General features: G+C 43.5%; 1 protein-coding gene across 2 annotated transcripts in view; it reads left to right on the top strand.

Moving 5' to 3' along the window:
- Positions 1 to 3,083: 3,083 nt before the first annotated feature.
- The window catches only part of LOC308592800 (CTTNBP2 N-terminal-like protein), a 41,275-nt gene continuing 17,982 nt past the window's right edge, over positions 3,084 to 26,376 (top strand). Inside the window, exons 1-2 of one of the 2 annotated variants that reach the window (XM_081204656.1) lie at positions 3,084 to 3,214; positions 14,776 to 14,883. In XM_081204656.1, coding sequence (XP_081060782.1) covers positions 14,785 to 14,883 — 99 coding nt within the window. In that variant the 5' untranslated portion in view covers positions 3,084 to 3,214; positions 14,776 to 14,784. Of the gene's footprint in view, positions 3,215 to 8,382; positions 8,424 to 14,775; positions 14,884 to 26,376 lie in introns of those variants that run through there. The other variant, XM_081204657.1, reaches the window with a different exon arrangement.

The raw sequence follows: 26,376 nt of genomic DNA on the forward strand, positions 1-26,376 counted from the left end.
AAAAGAAAAAAGTCAAATTTTCGCCCACTACGCGGGCGCCGGACTGTGTCCACCCTATTTTCCATCCATCCTGGGTGGGGATCAGATCGGATGGGATCGGATGAGAGCGGACAGGCGGTCCGCTCTCATCCGATTCCCCATAGAGAGCAGCGGGGCTCTGACATCTCCCTCTCAGCACACAGTGGTGGTGTGCCTCGTGATTTTTTTCATGAAACAAGTGTGCCTTTGCCCAAAAAAGGTTGAAAAACACTGGATTAGAGAATGATCTGATCCTCTGGGTCTTCTGCTTTGTTAGCTTGTTGAAGTTTATGAGTTGCTTCTGTTGAAATTTATGATTTGATACATGAATAGAATACCTTACAGTGGTACCTTGCAAGACGAATGCCTCGCAAGACGGAAAACCCGCAAGACGAAACGGTTTTCTGTTTTGGAGGCGCTTCGCAAGACGAATTTCCCTATGGGCTTGCTTCGCAAGAAGAAAGCCCATAGGGAAATCTCCGGGGACCTCTTTTAAATGCTGGTGGTGGGGAGCAAAGCCTTTCCCCCCCTCCGGCCTTCAGAAGAGGTCCAGGAAGGCCGGTGGGGGCCGAAAGGCTTTGCTCCCCACCGCCAGCATTTTAAAAGCAGTCCGGGATAGCAGGGAAGCGCTTCCCGCTATCGCGGATGGCTTTTGAAGGCAGGCGGGGGGAGCAAAGACTTTCGCCCCCCGCCCGCCTTCAGAAGAGGTCCAGGACCTCTTCTGAAGGCGGGCGGGGGGCGAAAGTCTTTGCTCCCCCCTGCCTGCCTTCCCGGGAGAGCGGAGAAAGGCAGCGCGTTTCTCCGCTGTCCCGGACGGCTTTGGAAGGCAGGCGGTGGGGAGCAAAGACTTTCGCCCCCCGCCCGCCTTCAGAAGAGGTCCAGGACCTCTTCTGAAGGCGGGCGGGGGGCAAAAGTCTTTGTCCCCCCCCTGCCTGCCTTCCCAGGGGCTTTTACATCGCCCCGGACAGCGGAGAAGTCCTCCGCTGTCCCGGGCAATTTTAAAATGCCGCCCGCCAGCATTTTAAGATCGCCCCGGACAGCGGAGAAGTCCTCCGCTGTCCCGGGGTTTTTTAAAATGCTGGGGGTGGGAAGAAAAGCCCTTGTCCCCCCCCCAGCCTTCAGAAGAGGTCCGGGGACAGACTGTCCCCGGACCTGGTCTGAAGGCGGTTTCCATAGGAACGCATTAATTGATTTTCAATGCATTCCTATGGGAAACCGTGCATCGCAAGACGAAAAACTCGCAAGAAGAAAAAACTTGCGGAACGAATTAATTTCGTCTTGCGAGGCACCACTGTATTTATCTAAGAACACAGCTGGTTACGTCTCATGTGTTTATTGAATATGGAATCTCAACTAAAGCATCCATGACAGATGGCCATCCAACCTCTGCTTAAAAACCGGTGGGAGTCTGTTCCACGGTTAAACAGCTCTGTCCGTCAGAAAGTTCTTCCTGGTGTTTAATAAGAATTTTCTTGTCACTTGTCTCCTCTTTTCCAGGCTAAACAGGCCCAACTTCCTCAACAGTTCCTCATAAGGCTCAGCTTCCAGACCCTTGACCACTTTGGTTGCCCTTCTCTGCACACCTTCCGGCTTGTCACCTTTGCAAATTGTGGTGCCCAGAACTGGACACGGAGCTCCAGCTGTGGTCTGAATTCCCTTGATCTGCACACGATGCTTCTGTTGATGCAGCCTAGAATAGCATTCGGGGGGTTTTGCTGCTGCATCACACCATTAGCTCATGTTAAACTTGTGGATAATTTGATCCTTTCGTGTCCCCTTCTAATTCTACAATTCTAGCACCAACAAAAGAAGAGTGGCAGATAAAAACGATGGACTTTGCAGAATTGGCGAAGCTGGCAGGAAAAATCCGAAACCAGCATGATCAAGTATTCCAAAAGGACTGCAGTAAATTTCTACGATATTTGAAAGATCATTGTAAGCAATTGACATCACTAGCAGGGTTGTCTGGTGCTGAAGGAGACTCTTGAGAGTCCCGTGGACTGCAAGAAGATCAAACCTCTCCATTCTGAAGGAAATCAGCCCTGAGTGCTCACTGGAAGGACAGATCCTGAAGCTGAGACTCCAATACTTTGGCCACCTCATGAGAAGAGAAGACTCCCTGGAAAAGACTCTGATGTTGGGAAAGATGGAGGGCACAAGGAGAAGGGACGACGGAGGACGAGATGGTTGGACAGTGTTCTCGAAGCTACCAGCATGAGTTTGACCAAACTGCAGGAGGCAGTGGAAGACAGGAGTGCCTGGCGTGCTGTGGTCCAGGGGGTCACGAAGAGTCGGACACGACTAAACGACTAAACAACAATATATAAGTCCAGCTGTCCTTTGCCAACAACAAATTGCCGCTGTTTTTTGTGTTGAACATATGCTCTGTGGCAATTTATGGACTTAACAACAACAACAAGGTTCTCTGAAGACTTGTAATGAGAATTTTTCTCCCTTTCTATATTTATTTAAATGTTGAGGTATTTTGTAATAGGTTCAATTAGAATTGGAAAACGTACAAAATGCAACAATATAAAGGTTCATTTTGAAAGCCATGAGGTGGCAGGGAAGGAAGAGTCGAGGGGCTCTAAAGAGCCAAAGAGATAAAGTGGATAAAAATGATGTGATTATAAATGGAAAACTAAGACAAAATATTTAATTAAAATAATAATAAATGGAAAACTAAGACAAAATATTTAATTAAAATAATAATAAAATAATTTCAGAATTCTATGAAATATATTCTTGCAGCCTGGAAAAACGTCTTATATTTTGGGGGCGAGGCAGGAGCTTAATCCCACCCTTTAAGTACCATCCCTTTTCACCGGAAGTGACGTCTCCACCGCGGCCTCCCTCCCGCCTCCGCCTCGACCGGGCCGCGAACAAAAGGGATTTTCAAGCGCGCCCTGGCCCCGCCCTCCCTCCTCTCTTGCCACGCCTCCTGCGGCCTCCGATTGGCCGGACGGCCCCTCCGCCCCGCTCCGCTCCCGCCCTCCGCACCGCCCTCCCGCCAGCCGATTGGCCGAGCTCCCTCGCCGGCCGGGGCTGCGGTTGGCGGCGGGGCGCGCCAATCCCGGGTCCGCCTGAGGAGGCTGGAGGGATGGCGAGTGGGGCCGAGCGGGGACGCACCGGCGGCGGCTGAGGCGGCGGCGAGGAGGGCGGCGGCGGGCGGCGAGCTGAGGGGGCCGCCGGAGAGGTGGGTGGCGAGGGGGGGGGCGTCGCCGGGGAAGGCGCGTCCGTGAGGGGGAGGGGGGAGCCGGGGGTCCCGCCATTGTCCCGGCCGAGAGGGGTCCGGCTCCTGCTCCGCCTCTGAGGGGATTTCAGGGCAGCCGGGGGGGGGGGTCCGGTCCTGGGGTTGGATGGCCGGCAGGAGCCAGAGGGAAGAAGCAGGGCCCTCAATCTCAAGGTGGCGGGTTCAAACCCCCCCCCCTGCATTGCGGGGGGGGGGTTGGGCTAGCCCAGTGATGGCCAGACTCGGCCCCCCAGCTGTTTTGGGACCACAGCTCCCCTCATCCCTGACCACTGGTCCTGTTAGCATCAGATGGCAGACCTTTTAATGTTTAACAGACCACTGTATTATAATAGAGTGGTATACCTCGGGTTACATACCTCGGCTTCAGGTTACAGACTCCGCTAACCCAGAAATTGTGCTTCAGGTTAAGAACTTTGCTTCAGGATGAGAACAGAAATCGGGCTCCAGTGGTGCGGCGGCAGCGGGAGGCCCCATTAGCTAAAGTGGTGCTTCAGGTTAAGAACAGTTTCTGGTTAAGAACGGACCTCCGGAACGAATTAAGTACTTAACCCGAGGTACCACTGTACTAAGACCCCATGGTCCTTTTCACATGTTCTGCTAGTAAGGCGGACGTCCCCAATCTTATACAGTGGTACCTCGGGTTACATACGCTTCAGGTTACAGACCCCGCTAACCCAGAAATAGTGCTTCATGTTAAGAACTTTGCTTCAGGATGAGAACAGAAATCGGGCTCTGGCGGCAGCAGGAGGCCCCATTAGCTAAAGTGGTGCTTCAGGTTAAGAACGGACCTCCGGAACGAATTAAGTGCTTAACCCGAGGTACCACTGTACTTGGTTGGAAGCTGCGCAGAGTGGCTGGGGAAACCCAGCCAGATGGGCAGAGTATAAATAATAATAATAGTACTAGTAATATTAATAATGGGACACGGGTGGCGCTGTGGGTTCAACCACAGAGCCTAGGACTTGTCAATCAGAAGGTCGGTGGTTCGAATCCCCACGACGGGGTGAGCTCCCATTGCTCAGTCCCTGCTCCTGCCAACCTAGCAGTTCAAAAGCACGTCAAAGTGCAAGTAGATAAATAGGTACCGCTCCGGCGGGAAGGTAAACGGCGTTTCCGTGCGCTGCTCTGGTTCGCCAGAAGCGGCTTAGTCATGCTGGCCACATGACCCGGAAGTTGTATGCTGGCTCCCTCGGCCAGTAAAGCGAGATGAGCGCCCCAACCCCAGAGTCGGCCACGACTGGACCTAATGGTCAGGGGTCCCTTTACCTTTACCTAACAACAACAACAACAACAACAACAACAACAACAACATACTATTATAATTATTGGAGTTGTAGTCCCAAAACAGTTGGAGGGCCAAGTTTGGCCATCACTGGGCTAGAATGAATCTCGGCGCTCTGTCCAGCTCTGCAGTTCTAGGATGGACTGTGCGGTGAGGATCACTTCTTCTTTGGCTATCACTCGTAGCCAAGTAAGATTGTCTCCCATGAACACAGTCTTAACAGTGAGTCCGTAAGGGACTGCAGAGGCCAGTTCTGGATCCACACGTCCTTCCATGGTGGGTACATAGGTTTCAGGGTGGGAGTTGATCACGGTGAGGGTTTGCCAAGCGTGCCTTCCTCAATGTCCAAAAAAACCCAATGTGCTGCACCAACAAGTACAAAATAACCTCTCTGCAGCGCCACAAATCCAACTCAGTGGTGTAATGTTGGAAAATGCCCATCGCTTCTCCTACCGGGGCAGTTATCTTTCCACAAGGGCCGACATTGATGCCGAAATCCAGCATTGCCTGAGCTCTGCAAGCGCAGCTTTCTCCTGATTGAAGTGCAGAGTTTTTGAGGACCGGGACATTCGCAGGCAAACCAAAATGCTTCTTTGCAAAGCTATTGTACTACTAACCTTACTGTATGCTTGTGAAACATGGACCACTTGTAAACGCCATCTCCAACTCCTCCTGTGGAGCAGGAGTGGCGGCTAAATTTAGCCCCTGGCAGATGTCGGATGGGGGGAGGGGTGGGTGGTTTTTTTCTTGTTTCTGTGTTTGCATCTTGTGTTTTTATGCCCCACGATATTCAGATGAAGGGTGGTATACCAATTTAATAAGTAATAATGGCTGTCCAACACCTGCTTAAAGCGTCCCAGGAAGGAGAGGGCTGGGAGGAAGGAGGGCAGTGTTTAGACTTTAGAGGCTCCAGGAGTTGGAGCTCGGTGTGTGGAGCTTTAGGATGGTTTTTATTTTTATGTTATTTATTTAAAAACAGAAGCAACCCCCACAAGCACATTTCAAAGGCCATGGCTAGCAGGACCAGTGGCCAAGGATGTTGGGAGTTGTACTCCAGTAACATCTGGGGACCCAAGGTTGGGAAAGGCTACTTTAGGGTATTGGGGAGCCAGTGGTGGAGTAGTGGTTAGAGTGTCGGGCTACTAGGACCTGGGAGAGACCTGGGTTCAAATCCCAGAACTCTCACTGGATGACTTTGGCCCATTCCCTGCATATCGGCTTAACCCACTTCACAGGGGCATTGGTGGGAATTAATCAAGGAGTGGGCTCCTTGGCAGTGGGGTGGGGAGGTAAGCTATCAATGCAATGTGTCATCTTTTGGGTGCCAGTCTAAGACCTCTTTCTGCTTCAGGGATTGGATATTATCTATTGCATTTTAGAAGTGTAGTGGTTAGAGCAGTTTATTCTACACCTGAGCAAGTTTCTAAAGCATGTCTGGAATGGGAGAAAGTATATTTAGGTTGTCATAGGTGATAAATTGAGACGTTGCTATCATAGCAATGAAGGGAGCAGTGAATGGTGAAAAGTGCTGGTGCTGTGATTGTTGGTTAATTTTGGCCCCAAAGGTGGGGGTTTTGGGTGGGAGCAGTGGGTCAAATCAACTTGGTATTATTTAAAGCAGGGTTTCCCAAACTTGGGTCTCCAACTGTTTTTGGACTACCATTCCCATCATTGCTCACCACTGGTCCTGCTAGCTAGGGATGATGGGAGTTGTAGTCCAACAACAGCAGGAGACCCAAGTCTGGGAAATACTGATTTAGAGGGTTGATATATGAAGTGTGTTGTACATACTTTGTGAAGTGGCTAGGTATGGAATGTTTTAGATCTGCCTGAGAGCAATTTGGTAAGGAAAAAACAAGGGAGTACTTATTTTTTAATGGGTACCGTGACAGTGTTAGACAGGACTTCTTTCCATCAAAGCAAATTGAACCTTGGAAAAACAAGTGGCTAAATGTAATTTGGGCATTATTTAAACTGACTGTTTGGGCTACTGAACCTTATGCACTACACGCCAAACGTCCTTCATGACTTGGTGAGGGATGCTGTCAGTTGCTTTGTTTAGATGTGCTCTCAGTTAATATTATACTGTTCTTAACTTGTCACCTGCATTGTGTGACATGCAAACAGTAACACACTGTTGCAAAATGCCAAAACCATGATTATTGCTCTGTGTTTACATAATAAATATGTGTGACTGATATGCTGATAGCTAGTGAAAGAGAGTTTCTTAAAAATATTAGATATCAAACATGAAAATAATATTTTAGTGGGTAGCATAAAGGATTTCATCCTGTTCATTTTTTAAAGATTACCTAAGTAATGACAGTACTATTTCTAGTAATTAAAAATTGTTTCCCAGTCATTTCAAATTAAGTCTTACCAGTAAGTTATGATCAGTTTTCTCAAGATTTCCTCTTGCTGTAACTAACTTTGCTTTGCAAGTATCGCTGCTTCTTTGGAACTTAGTAGGAAGTTTTTGTTGTTGCAGCTATACTGAATTTCTGTGTTTGCTGAAGGCGTGCTTAGTGGTCATAGTAGCACTGACAACGTAGGTCAGCAGTTGCTATAATGTTTACTCTGTGGTTACTGGAGGCATCTGGTCTTGGAAGACTTATAGACAAGGAATGAAGCAAACACACCAAATGTAAAGAAAATTAGTTGTGGGTTCTAGCTTTTCCATGAATTAAGATGTTAATGTAACATCCTGAAATATTTCTAATGCTTACTACTTGAAGTAAATTAATTTGGATTGCCAGGAAACCAGGATCAGGATTCTGATTTTAAAACCTGTAATTCAGGAATAAGCCAATGTGGTACCCTTTAGATGTTTTGAGCTACAACTATCACTAATCCCTGGAGCATGGCCTATACAGTACATCAGTAGGGCAAATTGCTGGCCACCCTTGATGTAATTAATATACAGTACAGTGGTACCTCAGGTTAAGTACCACTGCTGCCGCTGCACCACCGCTGCACAATTTCTGTTCTCATCCTGAAGCAAAGTTCTTAACCTGAGGTACTATTTCTGGGTTAGCAGAGTATGTAACCTGAAGCGTATGTAACCCGCGGTACCACTGTACTACTAACAGTCTTGTATGTATTTCCCTTTGACTATAAAAATACTGATATGGTCTTTGATAGCCGTCATCAAATATTATTTATATACTTTTTTTTGCATAGGACAGTTGTGTCACACACACTCAAATGGCTATTGTGCTTTTAATCTTTATCACAGAAAAGTAGTTCTAGAAATGTTACATTAACTTTACAGTGGTACCTCAGGTTAAGTACTTAATTCGTTCCAGAGGTCCGTACTTAACCTGAAACTGTTCTTAACCTGAAGACCACTTTAGCTAATGGGGCCTCCTGCTGCCGCTGCGCCGTCAGAGCACGATTTCTGTTCTCATCCTGAAGCAAAGTTCTTAACCTGAAGCACTATTTCTGGGTTAGTGGAGTCTGTAACCTGAAGCGTATGTAACCTGAGGTACCACAGTATTTTGGTCACATGCTGCACTGCACAAATGCCAGTGACTTCAAAGGAAGGAACGGAGAGGAACCAGATGTCTAATATGGCCATTCTAAACTTTTAAGGCAGCAAAAAGTGATCTGGATTATACCAGGAATTATCATTCCTGAGATCCCATAATGCAGGAGATAGTGCCCCTCTAGATAAGTATGCACATTTCTGTATGTGTTTTCCAGCTTTCTTGTTCTGTTGCTGCTGTCTCCACCTGGCTTACCTCACACTGACTGAGATGGGAATTTCTAAAAGGAACATCGTATGCCTCTTCTAGAAACATGGTTGTGTCAGACTGAATTTTTTTGTTAACAGTCCTGCCTGAGAACACCAAGATGTAAAGGAGGATTGAGGTGTGGAGGAGAATGAGAAGGAAACAGTTGTTCATGCTCTGTAGTAAATGGAAGCTACTGATGAGTTGCATTACGTGAGGGGAAGTTCTTCTTGCAAAGGAAGTTGCTTCCTTTTCTAGACTGAACCTATTCCATGTGTTTTAGGAAGTTGGAAGATGGCAGAAATGAGGGTTTCTACCCAATTTGCAAATTTCAGTTTTGGACAGTGAATAAGTAGGTTTTTCTTCCTCCACCATCATTGGGGATGAGAGGCAAACTTTACACACTTAAGTGGAGCTCATGGCTGTCTTCTGACGGATGACAAGTAGCCATGTACATCTCTCTGCTCCTGAAGTTCAGATGGCCTGTTCCTGATCCAGTTGTGGGTTTCATGGTATTGGGATGTGAACCATTCCACATTTCTATTTTTTATTATAGATGGATAATGGGATGGGGACAGCTGAACAAGTGTTTCTCCACTGCTGGTAAAAGCTCCATGTGACTCATCGCAACAGCTCATTTGCAAGTCCATAGAGTGTCATCAGTGATGGGGGCTGAAAGTTGTTGAGAGCCTAGTTTGTATCTCAGAATAAAGTTTTTAACAGTTCCTGGATTAGGTAGATAGATACCCAGTTGGAATAAACTGGATATGACATGAACTAAGAAATAAAAATTATTCATTCTTCTTTTGTCATTGGCATCCATCTGTCTTGACAGACAATGGCAATAATAAGTAAATGACCGCAATACCTCAAGGACCAGCTCTCCCCATATGAATTGCCTCAGACTTCTCAGCCACCATCTGAGGCCCTTTTTCATGTGCCTCCTCCACATGAGGTCTGGAGGGTGGCAGCACGAGAACAGGTCTTTTCTGCAGTGGCTCCCTGGTCTCTCCAGGGAGGCTCATCTGGCGCCTTCATTATTTATTTTTAGGCGCAACTTCCAAGTTGCACAGCTTGGCATAGTATCTGAAGAAGTGTCCATGCACATGAAGGCTTATACCAAGAACAAACTTAGTTGGTCTCAAAGGTGCTACTGGACATTTATTTTATATATATATATATATATATATATATATATATATATATATATATATATATTTCGACTACCTACCTGAATCTAGAGCTTGGCCTGTATGAGTGATATCCAAGAACAGTATTAGAATGTTGCAGCCCTTGTCTTAAGTTTAATGGATAAATTGCTGGCTTAGATTTGTCGCTTGGCACCATTGCTAGGTCATTCTCAGAATGCTGCTAGAAATTCACACTAGAGTAAAGAGTGCCAGGGTACTGGTGACAAAATAAAGAAAAGATCAGGCATACTTGATTGTGCAAAGAATATTGATCAAGTACTTTATTGAAGTTCAGCCTTTTAATGAAAGTTATGGAAATTACTCTGGAATGACAGCAAAGAGTTCTTTGTGCAAACCTAGAAATACAAAAACTGCATCCTCCATTAACAGCCTGGAAATATAGAGGATCTTGAGATTTAATCACAGGCATGAGGAAGCTTTGGCTCTCCAAATATTGTTAACTAAATCTCCCATCCTCCCTGGCCATTGGCCAGGTTTGCTGGGGATGCAGGTTGTATTTCTGGAGGGCCAAATGTTCCCCACTCCTGTTTTACTGTTTTACTACTAGGAAGTGTAGTTTGCTAATGGCTGTTTAAATGACAGTTTCCAGGATTCTTTGGGGCAAAAATGTATGATGTGTATGCAGCCTACACATGCACCTTAAATCTGGTTTAAATGAAATGTGTGTATACAGCCTTAGTTTGAGCAAGCTTTTCTTGCATGTGCAAATATTTTTATGGTTGCTGCTAAATAGTATTCCTCTTTCTAAAAAAGCATAAGGATTGTGTTTTCAGTGGCTTTTGGCCAGAAATAAGAATATCCCTTTACACAGAAAAATAATATTCAAAGAGATACTAATTTATTGGTTTTTGTTTGGCATTGGAATACATACTTGGCTTTTAGATCTGCCCTGGCTGATTTGTCTGCATATCGATAAGTAGGAGGCAGAGATAATGGGCTAGTAATTGTGGGGAAAGTGATGTTTTTATCTTAGCTGAGTAAGAGGTTATATGCAAAGTTTTGAGGTGCAAAACTTTTGAAGGCAATGGAATTGTGGCTTGAGATAAACAATGCATACCTATCTACTCAGAATAAGTCCCACTGAGTTCAATGGATTGGGATTTACTCCCAGATAAGTGGGTATAGCATTGCTGCTTAAGCTAACAAATTTGGAATCGAGTTAGGTACCTAACATGCCTACATCCTATTCATGGCACCAGTCAGAGAAAGCATATCCTAGAGAATCTTTCAGGTGCCACAATACTTTGTTGTTTCTACTTCTGAGTTAGACAAGCATAGAATTGCACTCTTAAGCTGCTATCCCAAGTATATTTACTTATTAAACTCAGTGTAATTTTCTTCTAATTCTCCTAACATATGGTAAATATAGTCTGGGTTCCGTTTTTTAGGCTGCAATTCACAGTACAGTGGTACCTCTGGTTACGTACTTAATTCTTTCCGGAAGTCCTTCTTAACCTGAAACTGTTCTTAACCTGAAGCACCACTTTAGCTAATGGAGCCTCCCGCTTCCGCCACGCGATTTCTGTTCTCATCCTGAAACAAAGTTCTTAACCCAAGGTACTATTTCTGGGTTAGCGGAGTCTGTAACCTGAAGCGTATGTAACCTGAAGTGTATGTAACCCGAGGTACCACTGTATATTTAAAAATGGCTAAGTTTAAAGATGGTGCATATTTGCCCTAAAGTATGTGGATTGTGGAGGTTTAAGCTTGAATATAGCTTGATGAGAACAACTTTTTTAAATTCAAAAGTAAATAGATAAATTTACAAAGCACTACAAACATAAGCTTCTGTAGATGCTGGTATGTTTGCATGCATACCACAAGAAAGTAATACATTCCACGTTACGTGAACATAGCAGCATAATCTCATCTGGCACTTCAGAGAGTTTTGTGTAGTGCTGAAAATTCCACTGTTACTTGGATACGATGAATTTAAAAGAGGTTGTGCACAGAGAAGCCTTGTTTCAATAACAGGTATGTGTTATCAAAGAGCTTAGAAAGACAGGAAATATCTCCAATAATTGCAGGAAAGTGCTGCCTCTGTTTGCTGTAGTTTGTTCCAAGGAAATAGTACCAGGCATCTGAGGCAAAGCCTTTAAACTTAGAACAGATTCTGGAAAAGCTGTACTACAAACTGCTGCATTGCGCTGGTTTTTCAGAAGCGTTGTGAAGTTTCCCCCACTGATTAGTCTATTTGTGAACATAATGATGATTCAGAAATGCCATACTTCTTGGATTATTATGTTGTATTCATGGCTTAGTCAGTTTTGTTTAGGCTTGACACAAAGAAGGCTATTGAGATAGTTCACATTTTGCCAACAAATGACATGGAAGCTGTTATCTTGACATAATAACTGTGCTGCTGCTTCACTGTATGTGCCTTTCTTGATGAAATTTTGAGATCTGGGGGTGGCACAGAACAGCTAGCCATGAGATGACAGAAGAAAGTATGGTAAGAAAATTGTGTAGTCTGTGTTTTGGCAAGGAATATCCCCCCCCCACCCCTCCGGGCCACCTTCAGGTTTTGTAACAGTGCAAATAATAAAGTGATTCAAAGACAGTATAAGACCAGATTATACAATCTATGAACCCAAAATGCAGCTGTTAAACTAAAAATAGTTGCATGGAAGAACTCCTAAACTCAAGAAGCAGCTTTAACTTACAACATTCCCAAGTTGAAAATGTCTGACAGACTTTCACTTTGTATTTTAAAATTAGTGGAATACGTAGGCATCAGGTTATGGCTTGTGAGCAAAACATTTTGGACTTTCGTTACTAACTGTTTTCCACTGATCTCTCTGCTTTCCTGTAGCGGTACTGCTTCTTTTAAAAGTCATATCCTCTTGTAAAAACTGTATATGGGCTCATCAAACTCTAGATTAAAAACTCGGGACAAAGGTGTACTTTCAGTCTGCAGCAGTACAGCTGTTAGGAATTGTTTGTTTTTAAGTAAGTTATGGTCTAGCCTCTGACTCCATCATAGTTTGCTTTATGTAGCAGTGACCTTGCTGAAGTGCCAGTTAAAGTTGCCAGGATGTTATAGTAACAGCGCAAATGTGTGGTTCAGGAAAGGTTTTCAGAAAGGGGGGAAATGTGGCTGTTACTTCAAGAGAAATGTGGCACCTCCTTTGTTGTGTCGAACCCAATTTGGATGCCTGGTCTTGTAGGAAATCATGAAAGCAGGCATTTATGAGTTTTCCAAACTGTTTAAACTTCCCCCAGACAGTCAACTTGTTTATCTGCAGCACTGAGTTTATGTCGTATGATGATCATCGTAACGAACACTTGCACTGGATTTTAAACAGCTGCAATACCATAGAGTTGTATCTGGCTAAGTCCTACTCAGGAGGAATTAATTGAATGAAGTTGGTCTAGCTGGTTTCAATGGGCCTACTTTGAGTAGGGATAGTATTGGACACAGCCCATAAAAGGAAGCATAGTCATGCTTTCATTTGGAGAAATGAGACCAGCCATGTCTTTTCTCTGTTCTACCGAATAACTTGGATGTTTTATCCTGAACGGGAGTAATCCAATTAAATGCTGTGGTATTTCAGTAGAACTCTTAATTTCTCACGACATGCTCAGCAGCACATTCATACATTTTCCATCAGCGACTGGAAAACTGTCATGCCTTAAATCAAAGGTTTCCAACCTTTTTGAGTCCATGACTTCATTCTTTCTGCAGCACCCCTGTGGGGCTCAGGAGCCCAGTTGTGTCACCCTTTTTGAACACCCTTGTGGAGTGTTCCCTTAGCCTTCTCCCCTTTCCTTGGGAGTCCTATGGGCAGGTACAGCTGCCGCCCCTGGTCTCTGAGCTGCCCCCCTACCCCTGAGAGGTACCTCCTCCCACTGCCCCACAGGGGCCTGGGAAGCACCCCCTGGCCAGCCCCAGAGGCACCATTCAGCTGTGGAGCTTGTAGCCAGGGCTGCTGCAACAAACAGCTGTGCAAGCCTTTGGGAGGCAGAGATGGGAGAGGGCATCAGAGAGAGGGACAGAGGCCAGTGTTGCCCACAACACCCCTGACCATCATTCAAGGCACCCCAGGGTGCCACGGCACTGGTTAAAAACCAGTACCTTAAACAAATCTTGAGTGAATCTTTGCCTATGTATACACTACCAGCTTAAAATGCAGCGAGGTCATTTTTTCTGCTGCATTTGAAACTACATTTGCATGTTGTACATATCAGTATAGTTGGATGTGTTTCCAAGTTTCCCACTGCTTTTCCACACCATTGAATGGCGAAGGGTTGAGGATGTCTTCAAATGGCTTACATTTTCAATTCTGATCAAAGCTGCTTTAGAGTAAAATGCATCAAAATGCAATATTTCTCAAGAAACTACAGGATAGATGTAGATTGAGGCTAATATGATGTGTGCATGACTTCACAAACCAGCAGTAGGAGCACTCTGGATGCAGAGGAAACTGAAGCATGAATGCAGTCTTTGTTTAGATCTATGTGGAGAATACAAAAAGCTTGCAAAGTGGTGGCCGAGGTGGAACATTTTGTATGCAATTGTCTCTTAAGCAGAAACGATCATTTTAGAAAAAGTGTCCTGTAGATAATAAAGTCAGTGTGCATGCTCACCATAATATATGTATAATATAAAATAGTACTTAATGAAATAAGCTGAGTTGGACTCAAAATATGTAAGAAATGTTGCTTTCAAGTGATTTGCAGTGTAGTGTCTTCTAATATCTGGGGCTTTACATTTATAAGGTAGGATAACTTCTATTGATTCCAGTATGAGCAAGTAATAAAACTTTGTCAGAAAACATCTTCAAAAAGTAAGCTGTGTAATATGTGGTTCTGTCATGCTACTCTATGCAAGCCAATTGTATCTCATAGTGATTATTTTTCAAACATCCATTTTAAGATTTTAGGAATACATAATTGTTGTCAACAGGATAGTTAGCCATCTAGTCTAAATGTCTAATTATGTCACTAGTCCACTGTACATATCTATCTACCTATCTCTATATCTGTAATGAACACTCATATTAATTATCCTGGTTAAAGGGGTTGTTACTTGGTGACTAATGCTGCTGTATTAGCGCTTGTGCTGTTCCCAGGCCATCTGGGGGTGCATCTGTTAGTGAGCCCAAGGGAAAAGGTGAATGATTGTTCATTTGCAAGTAGCTATGGTGGCCATGAAGAAAGGAGTGGTGAGCTTTTGGTAATGGGGCGTCTCATCTGGAAACTTCAGACTTGCATGTCATATGTACCTTATTGCTTGCTGGCTGTTCAAAAACAGTATCTAATTAAACTTTCTCTTTCCAGGTGTTCAAGATGAATCTGGAAAAACTCAGCAAACCTGAACTACTGACTCTGTTTAGCATTCTTGAAGGGGAACTAGAAGCAAGAGATCTTGTCATAGAAGCCTTAAAGGTAAGCTACAGATTTGTTAGCTGTATTAGAGCACAGGTGCCGGGCAGCCATCTATATCTTGGCATTTTATGTCAGAGGGGATAGCAGGTGCAGACAATCCTATGGTTAAACACCTTGATTATTTCATTTTTTAAATTTTTTTATAAGATATTTATTAAGATTTTCAAAAAAATTACAAAATAAAAAGAAAAAAGAAAAATACAAAATAAAAATAGTTAAAAAACAGTTCAATCTTTCTATCACATATTTTTCATTTGCTTATTTCCCGGACCTCCTCACGCCTTCCTTTTCTGTATTCCAGTTCCAATTGTTAATTCAGCAAATCCCTCCCCTCTTCATTCATCTTAATCTTCAATTTTTAAGTATTATAACATTATTATTTTTTTACCTATTAATAACCATTTTCTCATATTCCCTTATAACATTACAGCAAAAGACCACTTAATTTCTATTATTTCAAATTTTTAAATCAGAGTTGCTCTCCTTTCACCATAGAAGATTAGCGAAACTTGAACTTCTTGTTCCAACTCTCATGTTTCAGCATGTCTCTGTAAAGAGATGATCTGGTGAACAGCTCTTGTAGTCTTAGCAGGCAGGAATAGCAACAAAATTCTTCCTTCAGATTTCTAATTAGCTTCATTGGTTTCTATCAGTTCTTTTCTAAAGCCTCCTCTGCAGTGCAGGTTAACCTACGTAGCTTGTGCAATGTTAAAGTCTGTTGCTTAGGGACATATTGAAATGTTTTGGTTCTTGCTAGGTCCTACCACCCTAGTACAGTGGTACCTTGGGTTACATACGCTTCAGGTTACAGACTCCGCTAACCCAGAAATAGTGCTTCAGGTTAAGAACTTTGCTTCAGGATGAGAACAGAAATTATGCTCCGGCGGCGCGGCAGCAGCAGGAGGCCCCATTAGCTAAAGTGGTGCTTCAGGTTAAGAACAGTTTCAGGTTAAGTACGGACCTCCGGAACGAATTAAGTACTTAACCCAAGGTACCACTGTATTGTTAAGTGTTCACCCACCCTACTTTGCAGTTTACGAAAACTACCACCCAGTCATGTATACCTGTTTCTTGGACAATGTGGTGGGGAGTATGATGGCTAAGTAGTTTCAGGAGTTCCGACAGAATGTGGACTATTCAGGTCCATTTCAATCTGGATTCAAGTGTGGTTTGGGGACCGAATCAGCCTTCATTGCCCTGGTGGAGTGGGATGGAGAAATGCGTGTCTGGTCCTGCTTCTCAGTCTGTCTGCTGCATTGACCATGGTATTCTCCTGGAGTGACTCTGTGGGGTGGGTGCTGGGGTCACAGTTTTACAGTGTTTCCAATCCATCTGCAGGGCTGTGTCCAGAGAATAGCATGGGGAGGCTGTATCTCAGTCCCACAGTCCCTGTTCTGTGGTGAGCCACAGGTTATAACCCTGTCGCAAGTGCTGGTTAGCATCTATATGAAGCTGTCGGGAGCAGTCATTAGGAATTTTGAGGAAAATCATCTTCAGTATGCTGAATACAACACAGCTCAGTTTCTCCGTAACACCTGAGTCAGGAGAAACTGAGTATGGTCTGGAACATTGTTTGGATCTAGTTGTGGAATGGATGAGGGCTAAAAAACTGAGCTTGAACCCTGGGAAGACAGAGGTACAGTTAGTAAGTGGTTGTGCCTCGGAAATCGACAATTTTTCTGTTCTTAATGGCATTGTTCTTCGTCTGAGAGAATACGTTTGTAGTTTGGCAACTCTCCTGGATCCATCTTTGTCACTTGAGGCTCGGCTACATTTGGTATGTGGACTACAGCTGTTCTTGTACCTTGGTGCGGTGATTCATGCTTTAGTGATTTGTTAAGGGTGCTGGGAGTTGTAGCTTTGTGAGGCATAATTTACAGTTCCCAGGACTCTTTGGAGGAAGCCATGTGCTTCAAATGTATGACATGGGTGTGATATTTGGTCTGAATATGCCTGTTAGATAAAACCATCTTAGACCTATGTCCTCTAAAAGCAAAGACCTGTAGTGGTATTAATGTGATGAATGGTACCCAAAGACCGTCAAACTTCATTTCATTGTGTAAGAAATATACCATACTTAATTGGGGGAAAGTTATTTTAAAGTTCTTTTAAAGAGCTGTACCTCCGGTATACCTCAGAGGTTGCCCCTTTTTATTTCTATGAGAAAAAGTACTCTTGAATGTTAACTTACCATATTAAGTGAACATGTGCAAAGACAGCTATAGCTCTGGTATTTGCTTTGCTGATTTTTATCAGACAGCTTAGAGCTTTTTCTCTGAAGTCTTGTTTTAAAGGTGTGCCTGTACCCTGAGGTAGCCTGTGAGAAGGAATGGCAATGACAGTGTAGCTGGGGGTGTAATTAAATGAGCATTTCTGTGGCACACATGTGACAAGTACAGGGTCTTGATTTTAAGATTTTCTGAGTGCAGTGTCTGGAGCTCTGGATAGCTACTAGAAGTGTGACCAAGACACGACGTGTCTAAACTGTATCCTAAACTACAAAATAAGAAATGTGGTTACTTTCCATAGTCTCTTTTTCTGAGTGTATATGTTGGTAATCATTAATCATCATTCCCTTTGCAGCTGACTATTTGTTACAGTGAATTTTATCCCTGTTTCTGGACTAATTTCATTTGGAGGGAAATAAGCATCATCATGCATGTCCTAAGAATATCTCCCACAATACGTTTTATGAATAAAGCTGTGTGTCAGGAGGACTTATCCTGGCAAGGCCAGAAACTCTAATGATGGCAAAAAATGCCTTAGTGCCTAAAATTTATATGTGTGACAAACCCTCAAACAGGCCTTTCTTTGACTGAGGATACTACATATATCCAGCCATGGACCTAGGTTAGACAGGAGGTTACTATAGTTGTTCCCTAAACCACACCTACCTGCCCCACACCTGATATCTGTGGTCAGATGGCTGCAGAAAGCAGAACTGAACACCTTGTACGTCAGCTGATATGCAGGGAGTTTTGTTTTCCCCTCCTGGAAGGCCCAACCCCTGTCAAGCAGCTGACAGGAGATGGTCCTTCCCACCTGCCAAGGTTGGCTCACTCAGGTGGGGTGGATAAAGATCTGGCCCACTGAGCCAAAAACGTTATCCCCTGAATTGAATCATTGAATGGCCTTCAAATGGGATTAGACAAATTAATGTAGGATAAGGCTATCAATGGCTACTAACCCTGATGGCTATGACAGGCATCCCTAAACTCGGCCCTCCAAATGTTTTTGGACTACAGCTCCCATCATCCCTAGCTAACAGGACCAGTGGTCAGGGATGATGGGAATTGTAGTCACAAAAAACATCTGGAGGGCTGAGTTTCGGGATGCCTGGGCTACGATCTTCACTATCTGAAGTAGCATGCTTCTGAATGGCAGCTGATGGTAACCACGGGAGGAGGAGTTTGGATTTGGATTTGATATCCCGCTTTATCACTACCCTAAGGAGTCTCAAAGCGGCTCACATTCTCCTTTCCCTTCCTCCCCCACACTCATCCTCTGTGAGATGAGTGAGGCTGAGAGACTTCAGAGAAGTGTGACTGGCCCAAGGTCACCCAGCAGCTGCATGTGGAGAAGCAGGGAATCGAACCCAGTTCACCAGATTACGAGTCTGCTGCTCTTAACCACTACACCACACTGGCTATCATGCTTCCCATAGGTATTTGGTTGGTCACTCTGAGAACAGGATCCATCAGACTCTTCTTATGATTTTACTTCTAGTTACAGACAACCATGGTGTATATCTAAAGGTGCCTGTGAAAGAACATTTGAACAAGTGGAATTTCCCACCCACTTTATAGGTGCAGCCCTCAGCACACCCCGAAAAATGTCTGCTGAGGGTGTTGTTCTTATTAAATTGCTGGTGCATCTTTACAGACTAAATAATTGTGATTCAAACAGTTTAGAATTATGGACAGAGCATTTTGTGCCAGCTTATGTTTATGGCTATGCATCAATGTCATCTAAGAACAAAAGGGTTTGCCCACCTGCACTAACTTGCGAATGCCACAGAACAGCTTGAGCACTAAAGCAGGGCAAGTGGCTTTCTCGAGTGTACAAATGCTCCAGTAGTTTGAGTAATTGCTTTGCTGGATTGAAGCTCATTTTGGGGAAAAGCTGCTAGGTCTTACTTCATCTTTGTGATTGAACCCCTGGATCACTGCACGTTTCTTTCCACATGAATTTAATTAGTGTTTCTCTGAATAATGAAAGATTTACAAAGAAATGAACTGTCTCTTTCAAGACATACAAGTTGCCTGTATTTGAAAGCTGCAAGGATAGGGAGGGGGGCAATAATTTAAATGGTACACGCAAGGATAACAGGTTTTTACGGATTGTACAGGAAAGAGGAAAATTGAAGGGTGTAACACTAGACTTTCAACCTTGAGTAGCAATCTTAATTGTGTAACAGGAAGACCGTCTGCTTTGAGGGGGTTTCTGAGGAAAGGAGGGATATAAATGTGTTAAACAGGATCATAGAAAGCTGGGCTGGGTGTTGCCCTGGACTGGATTCCCACATGCCCCTCTCAATCTGCTCTGGCAGATTGGGGGAATCCCAGAACAGATTTGGAAGGGGAGAGGAAGGGGAAGCGCCTTTTTGTGCAAGCAGAAATCCTTACATAATGGGTTGAGTTCATTGGCTACAACCCAAAGTCACTGTTACTATGATTGGAGCCATTTATCACAAAATGGGGGGACAGTATTAAGATGCTGATTCTTGAACAGGAGAATTGAACAGCAGAAGAATGCACATGGGTGTGGGCGTAAAAATAGTTGGGTTCTTCAGCAAGGGGTGTTAATTTTAAAATCAGTTACGGAGGTCTAAAGCATTTACTCATTTTCAACTAGTAGAAAAATACGATAAAGAAAACCAGAGAATGATGAAATGTTAACAAGTATGGCTTTGAAACTCAAACACAACTGGACTAATATTAGGTCTGCAGATTTTGGATTGGTTGATAACCAGCCATTATTTGTGGTTGCCATTGACTGCCTCCTGTTCTTTGAAACCTTGGGCACAAACAAGAAGACGCAGGGGTGGGGAGCGCTATTTTACTTCACTGCAGATGGCGCTGTGGGTTAAACCACAGAGTCTAGGACTTGCCGATCAGAAGGTCGGCGGTTCGAATCCCCGCGACGGGGTGAGCTCCTGTTGCTCAGTCCCTGCTCCTGTCAACCTAGCAGTTTGAAAGCACGACAAAGTGCAAGTAGATAAATAGGTACCGCTCTGGCGGGAAGGTAAACGGCGTTTCCGTGCGCTGCTCTGGTTCGCCAGAAGTGGCATAGTCATGCTGGCCACATGACCCGGAAGCTGGACGCCGGCTCCCTCAGCCAGTAAAGCGAGATGAGCGCTGCAACCCCAGAGTCGGTCACAGCTGGACCTAATGGTCAGGGGTCCCTTTATCTTTACCTTTATGCTGAACACTGAAGAAGGAAAATGCTGCACTTCCCGCTATACCTTCCTTTCACTCCTGCATGGTGTGGTTCAAATTAGATATTTGAATGCAGTTAAGTTCTTTTTAGTTATGTAAACCACAGTCCCATGGGAGTGGGGAGACAAGTTTAACTCTCCTCCAGCTAGGGTTCCAAAAGGGTGGGGTGGGGACTCTGAAGCTTCTGTTTCAGACAAAGTCTCAAGCATCTTCTTTATCATGGATCAAAGATGAAGCCATAATCTGCTAACATAGAACTTGGGGCAGTGGGTTACAGGAGAAGATGAAATGTAACGGCTTCGAATTTGTCTTGGGACTCAAACGTTCAGAGAAGGCCTGTAGTACAACTTGGAAAATCTCCGTATGAAGTATTAAAAAAATATTCTGAGTTCATGGTGATCTAAAGGCACCGGGTGCAAATTTTCATTCTGCAGACATGGAAAAAGTGTAGACAAAGTATCTTGCTTGTTCAGTAGCACCTTAAAGACCAACTAAGTTAATTCTTGGTATGAGCTTTCGTGTGCATGCACACTTCTTCAGATACACTGAAGAAGTGTATCTGAAGAAGTGTGTATGCACACGAAAGCTCATACCAAGAACTAACTTAGTTGGTCTTTAAGGTGCTACTGGAAGGAATTTTTTTATTTTGACTATGGCAGACCAACACGGCTACCTACCTGTATCTTGCTTGTTGTTTAATACAAAGTCGATGGATCTGGATTTGTACACTGGACTGAGATTTTAGTGCGATTAGCCAAATAAACCTCGTGTGCTGTATTTTATTTTAATACTGTACACTGGTAACTTTTTAAAGCCTTTTTATACAGAGCATCACTGGGATCTAGAGCTTCTGTGGACTAGAGATAAGAGGTTCAGTCTTTTATCATGTTTCTGGCTGATAGATTACTTTCTTGCCTTAGTCTGTTCTCATTTTCTTCCTACCCCCTGTTTATGACCTCAGCCTGTATTTATTTTCAAACATCTGTCTCTAGGGGGGAAACTAGGAATAAGGAAGTTCAAGACTGCATGGTGAGCTATTTAAAGAAGATGCCATTTTCTGTTTTCTAGAAGAGGCCGTTTCTGTATAAATGAAAGCCGCTAGAGAATTGTGTGGTTTAATCCTACAGTGAAGCCAGGAGTTTAAGTAGCTTGCTTCTTTGATGTTAAAATGGGAAAATAAATGTGGATAGTAGAGCTCTATTTCTTTGCTTCAAAAATGCTAATTGTGGGATGTATTGCAGGTCAGGAGGAATCAGTTGGTTAAGCCCTTTGTAAAGAAAGAACCAAGGAATACAAAAGAAGAGGAAAAAGTCAGCGCTAAGCATTTCTCCCACAGCAGCGCAAAAATCCTCAACACTTCCCGTTTCTTCTTTTCAAAGTGTATCTTTCTTCATGCATTGAGCGCCTCTTAATTCCATACTGGCCTGTACTCAGTGGCATCTTTCCCATTCCTCTGCTCATTACTCCAGCTGCCATGTGCCCACAGCCTTCATCAGTGTGGTGTAGTGGGTAACCAGGGTTCAAATCCCCACTGAGCCATGAAGCTTTGAGAATGATCTTGGGCCAGTCATAGTCTTGCAGCCTAACCTACCCCATAGGAGTTGCTGTGAGGATAAAGGGCCTGCGGGAGGGGGGAAGACATGCTGAGCTCCTTGGAGGGAAGGTGGGACAGAAAAACACCACATTTTTCGCTCTATAAGACACACCAGACCACAAGACGCACCTACTTTTTGGAGGAGGAAAACAAGAAAAAAAATATTCTGAATCTCAGAAGCCAGAACAGCAAGAGGGATCACGGCGCAGCGAAAGCAGCAATCCCTCTTGCTGTTCTGGCTTCTGTGATAGCTGTGCAGCCTGCATTCGCTCCATAAGACCCACACACATTCCCCCTTACTTTTTAGAAGGATAAAAGTGAGTCTTCTAGAGCAAAAAAATATGGTAATAATAAAGCAAGTCTTCTCTCCCTCAGTGGGGACAAAGAGCATTAGAGCTGATGCAGGGGCCTAAACAAGGATGCACCTTCATGCGACAAAAACTATAATGGAGCTGCTAAGTGAATCTCTGTGGGCGCGGAATTGCATCACCTAAGGGCCACCACAGGGATGCGGGTGGCGCTGTGGGTTAAACCACAGAGCCTAGGACTTGCCGATCAGAAGGTTGGCAGTTCGAATCCCCGCGATGGGGTGTTCTCCCGTCGCTCGGTCCCTGCTCCTGCCAACCTAGCAGTTTGAAAGCACGTCAAAGTGCAAGTAGATAAATAGGCACCGCTCCGGCAGGAAGGTAAACGGCGTTTCCATGCGCTGCTCTGGTTCGCCAGAAGCAGCTTAGTCATGCTGGCCACATGACCCAGAAGCTGGACGCCGGCTCCCTCGGTCAACAAAGCAAGATGAGCGCCGCAACCCCAGAGTTGGCCACGACTGGACCTAACAGTCAGGGGTCCCTTTACCTTTAAGGGCCACCACAGAGAATGCCCTCTCCAGGGCCACTGGCACCATCCCAAGCTTCTAAAGAGATCCGTTGACTTCTAAGACCCAAAAGGGACTGTAGGGAAGTTGACTGTCTTTCAAATATTTGAGACCTTTTGAACATTAATGTGAGCACTTGAATTGGACCCAGACATGAACTTGTAGCCCATGGAACTGTTTTAAAGCAAGTATTATATGAGTTCTAAAAGGAATCCCAGCCAGTAATCTGGTTGTGGCGTTTTGGACCAGCTGAAGTTTCAGAGGTAGTCTTCAATGGCAGCCTCATGTACAGCCCATTGCAATAATCCAGTCTGGACGTTACCTGAACACCGAGTACCAAAGTCTTCTCTGTCAAAAAGGGGACATAGCTGGTGAACCAGCCGTAGCTGGAAAAAGTCACACCTGGCCACTGTGGCTTCCAGTGACAGTGTTGGCTGCAGGAGCACCCACAAGTTACAGGCCTGCTCCTTCCAGAGGTGTGCCACCTCATGCGAGACAGGGTGTCCCCCCCACCTCCTGGTCTTGAGAACATTAGATAGAGTTAGAAGTATTCCTTTTCCAAGCAAACCAAGAATGATCTATTACTCTCATAGATACGGAACAAAGCTTGCTTCCCAGTGTGGGTGCAAGGAATTGGAAATATTTTGTTCCAGTTTTAGATTAACTGCCACTTGCTGTGTCATCCAAATTTGGACAAACTGGTTGCCTTGTCTGCATAGTTCCATGTTAAATAAGAAATGTGGCAAGTGACTATTGGATCAAAATGTGCATGATTATTCTTTATGAAAATAATAATAATACCTTATCAAATAAGTTCTCTCATGTTTCAGCATGTGGTGAAGATCTTCCTAGTCTTATAGAATTCTATGCTTTCTTTAAAAAACAAACCCCAAAACAAAACAAGGCTACCCATGAACTAAATAGTTTTTCATTGTCAACAGTTGTTCTTTCAATTCTAGACAAAGTTAAAAATGAACATACACACACAGTAATTTTGACTTTCTACTGGCTCTGGGACAATGGCTATTCATAAGTCTGTATTTGTGTCTTTGATTTTTGAGATTGCTTGCAGGACTTATAAGAAAACACAGCTATATTGAAAATATATAGCGGGGGGAACCATATCCTTAGTTCCTGTCCAAAATGCTTACAAGCTGGAAATTCTCATAATTTCTTCAAAATCTCAGCCAATATGTATTTATGATATATTACATTTCTACCCCACCTTTTAGACCATCATGGAGTCCAGGCTGTTGGCTTCATGGGCCTTCAGACCAGATCCTACCCAGATGTTCAGAAAGTTGATGCAAGTTTTAACCTGCTTTTGTCTATTGTTGTTTTAACTTTTTGAAAGTCTTAAAATTATTGTTAATTTTCTAAGTGATAATTTTATATTTTCATCTTTATTGCAAATCACTTTGTGTAAAAAAAAACCCTCAGTCTAGTGGTGTATATATTTTATGACAATAAACAAATATCTTGGGGCTTCCCTGAATCATTTCTGCCCAACAGTGGCTCATTCTGTGAAATGGCTCCTGAAACAATATGTTACAGATTGTAGAAAGGACATAATTGCCTTCTATAATACAAATGGTTAGCTTGCTAGTTTTGACAGCTGTATGTTGTTTAACAGACTCAGCAGAGCTATTGCTTTATACGGCTACTGTTTAAAATTAAAGTCTTTATTGATGCTGAAAGGGCTACTGTACTTAATTTGGTATGGCTTAACCATGTGTTTGTGTTCATAAAGATCCCCAGATGTCTAGTGTGTGTGCAAGCACAGCACAGCTCCCTTGTTAGGCTTGTAAGGAGACAAGATTGCTCTGTCAAGAAAGCCTACATTTTTTTAACCACATGACCCCCAAGGTGCTTTGTGAACAATAAACATTAGGAATAGTTTTGCTTAAAGGAGCTGCTCTTGCTATTTGGTGGTAGAAGAAAAACGTTTCATTCCTGCTCCAGTTCTTCTCTAATTCTCTTCACATGTATCTGGATATGCAGCCTCTTCTGGGGTTGTAATACTTCTCAGAAGTGCCCTGTTTTCTTAAGAAAATGTGTCTCAAGATTACTGACCTTTCATTTTTTTTTTATAAAAATTTTTTATTGCGTTTCTTTCCATAGGTGAACAAATTTGTTTAAACAGCAATATACAAGAAACATTTTCTATATATATAAAGAAAAACAGAAAAAAAAGAAGAGAAATCATTGTAAAAATTTTTCAACATCTTTTTGGACCTCCTCACATCCTCTCAGCATTGCATTCATCATTCTAACCAGTTCAGCAATTTATTATCTTATTTCCCAACTTATTATACCTTTGTATCTATTATGTTACCAATTTCAAAAATTTGTAATTTCGTTTTAACACTCTTAATAAACATAATATTTTGTTCCTAATTTGTCTCATTTTTTTTCCATCAATACTTACTTTATCATTTACTTAAAATAAATTGCAGAAGCATAACGTTTCTTAATCGTGCGCAATCTTAACATTCAAACAACTTATAATGTTTTTGCAAATAGTCCTTAAATTTTTTCCAGTCCTCCTCCATTGTTTCTTCGCTCAGATCTCGAATTCTGCCAGTCATTTCTGCCAACTCCATATAGTCCATCAGCTGCGTCTGCCAGTCCTCCAGTGTGGGTAAATCTGGTGTCTTCCAGAACTTTGCGATAAGAATCCTAGCTGCTGTGGTTGCATACATAAACAAGGTTCTGTCCTTCTTTGGCACCTTCCGGTCCACCATGCCCAGAAGAAAGGCCTCTGGTTTCTTAGAGAAGGTATATCTGAATACCTTTTTCAGCTCATTATGTATCATTTCCCAAAAGGCCTTTACTTTCGGGCAGGTCCACCAGAGGTGAAAGAATGTCCCTTCTGCCTCCTTGCATTTCCAACACTTATTATCAGAAAGATGATATATTTTAGCCAACTTGACTGGGGTCATGTACCACCGGTATACCATTTTCATAATGTTCTCTTTCAAGGCACTACATGCCGTGAATTTCATACCGGTGTTCCATAACCTTTCCCAGTCCTCAGACATAATGTTGTGTCCTACATCCTGTGCCCATTTTATCATAGCAGATTTAACTGTCTCATCCTGTGTGTTCCATTTAAGCAGCAAGTCATACATCCTCGAAAGTACCTTAGTCTTTGGTTCTAGTAACTCCGTCTCCAGTTTCGATTTCTCCAACTGGAAACCCACTTTTTTGTCCATTTTGAATACCTCTTGAATTTGAGCATAATGTAACCAATCTCGCACCTTACCTTTTAATTTGTCCTGGCTTTGGAGCTTCCAGTTATCTCCAACTCTTTCAATCAGTTCCCAATATTTTGGCCAGTAGGCCTCCATATTGGGCTTTTTTTTAGAAATCTTGGCTTCCACAGGTGATAGCCACCTCGGGGTCTTGCTTTCTAATAAGTCCTTATACTTCATCCAGACGGCAAAAATTGATTTTCTGACAATATGGTTTTTGAACAATTTATGAACCTTCGCCTTGTCATACCACAAGTATGCATGCCAACCATACACATTATCAAACCCTTCCAGATCTAGGACATCGGTGTTTTCCAACAGGAACCAATCCTTCAA

This window comes from Podarcis bocagei (genome assembly GCF_964188305.1).
Source record: "Podarcis bocagei genome assembly, chromosome: 8".
NCBI lineage: Eukaryota > Metazoa > Chordata > Lepidosauria > Squamata > Lacertidae > Podarcis > Podarcis bocagei.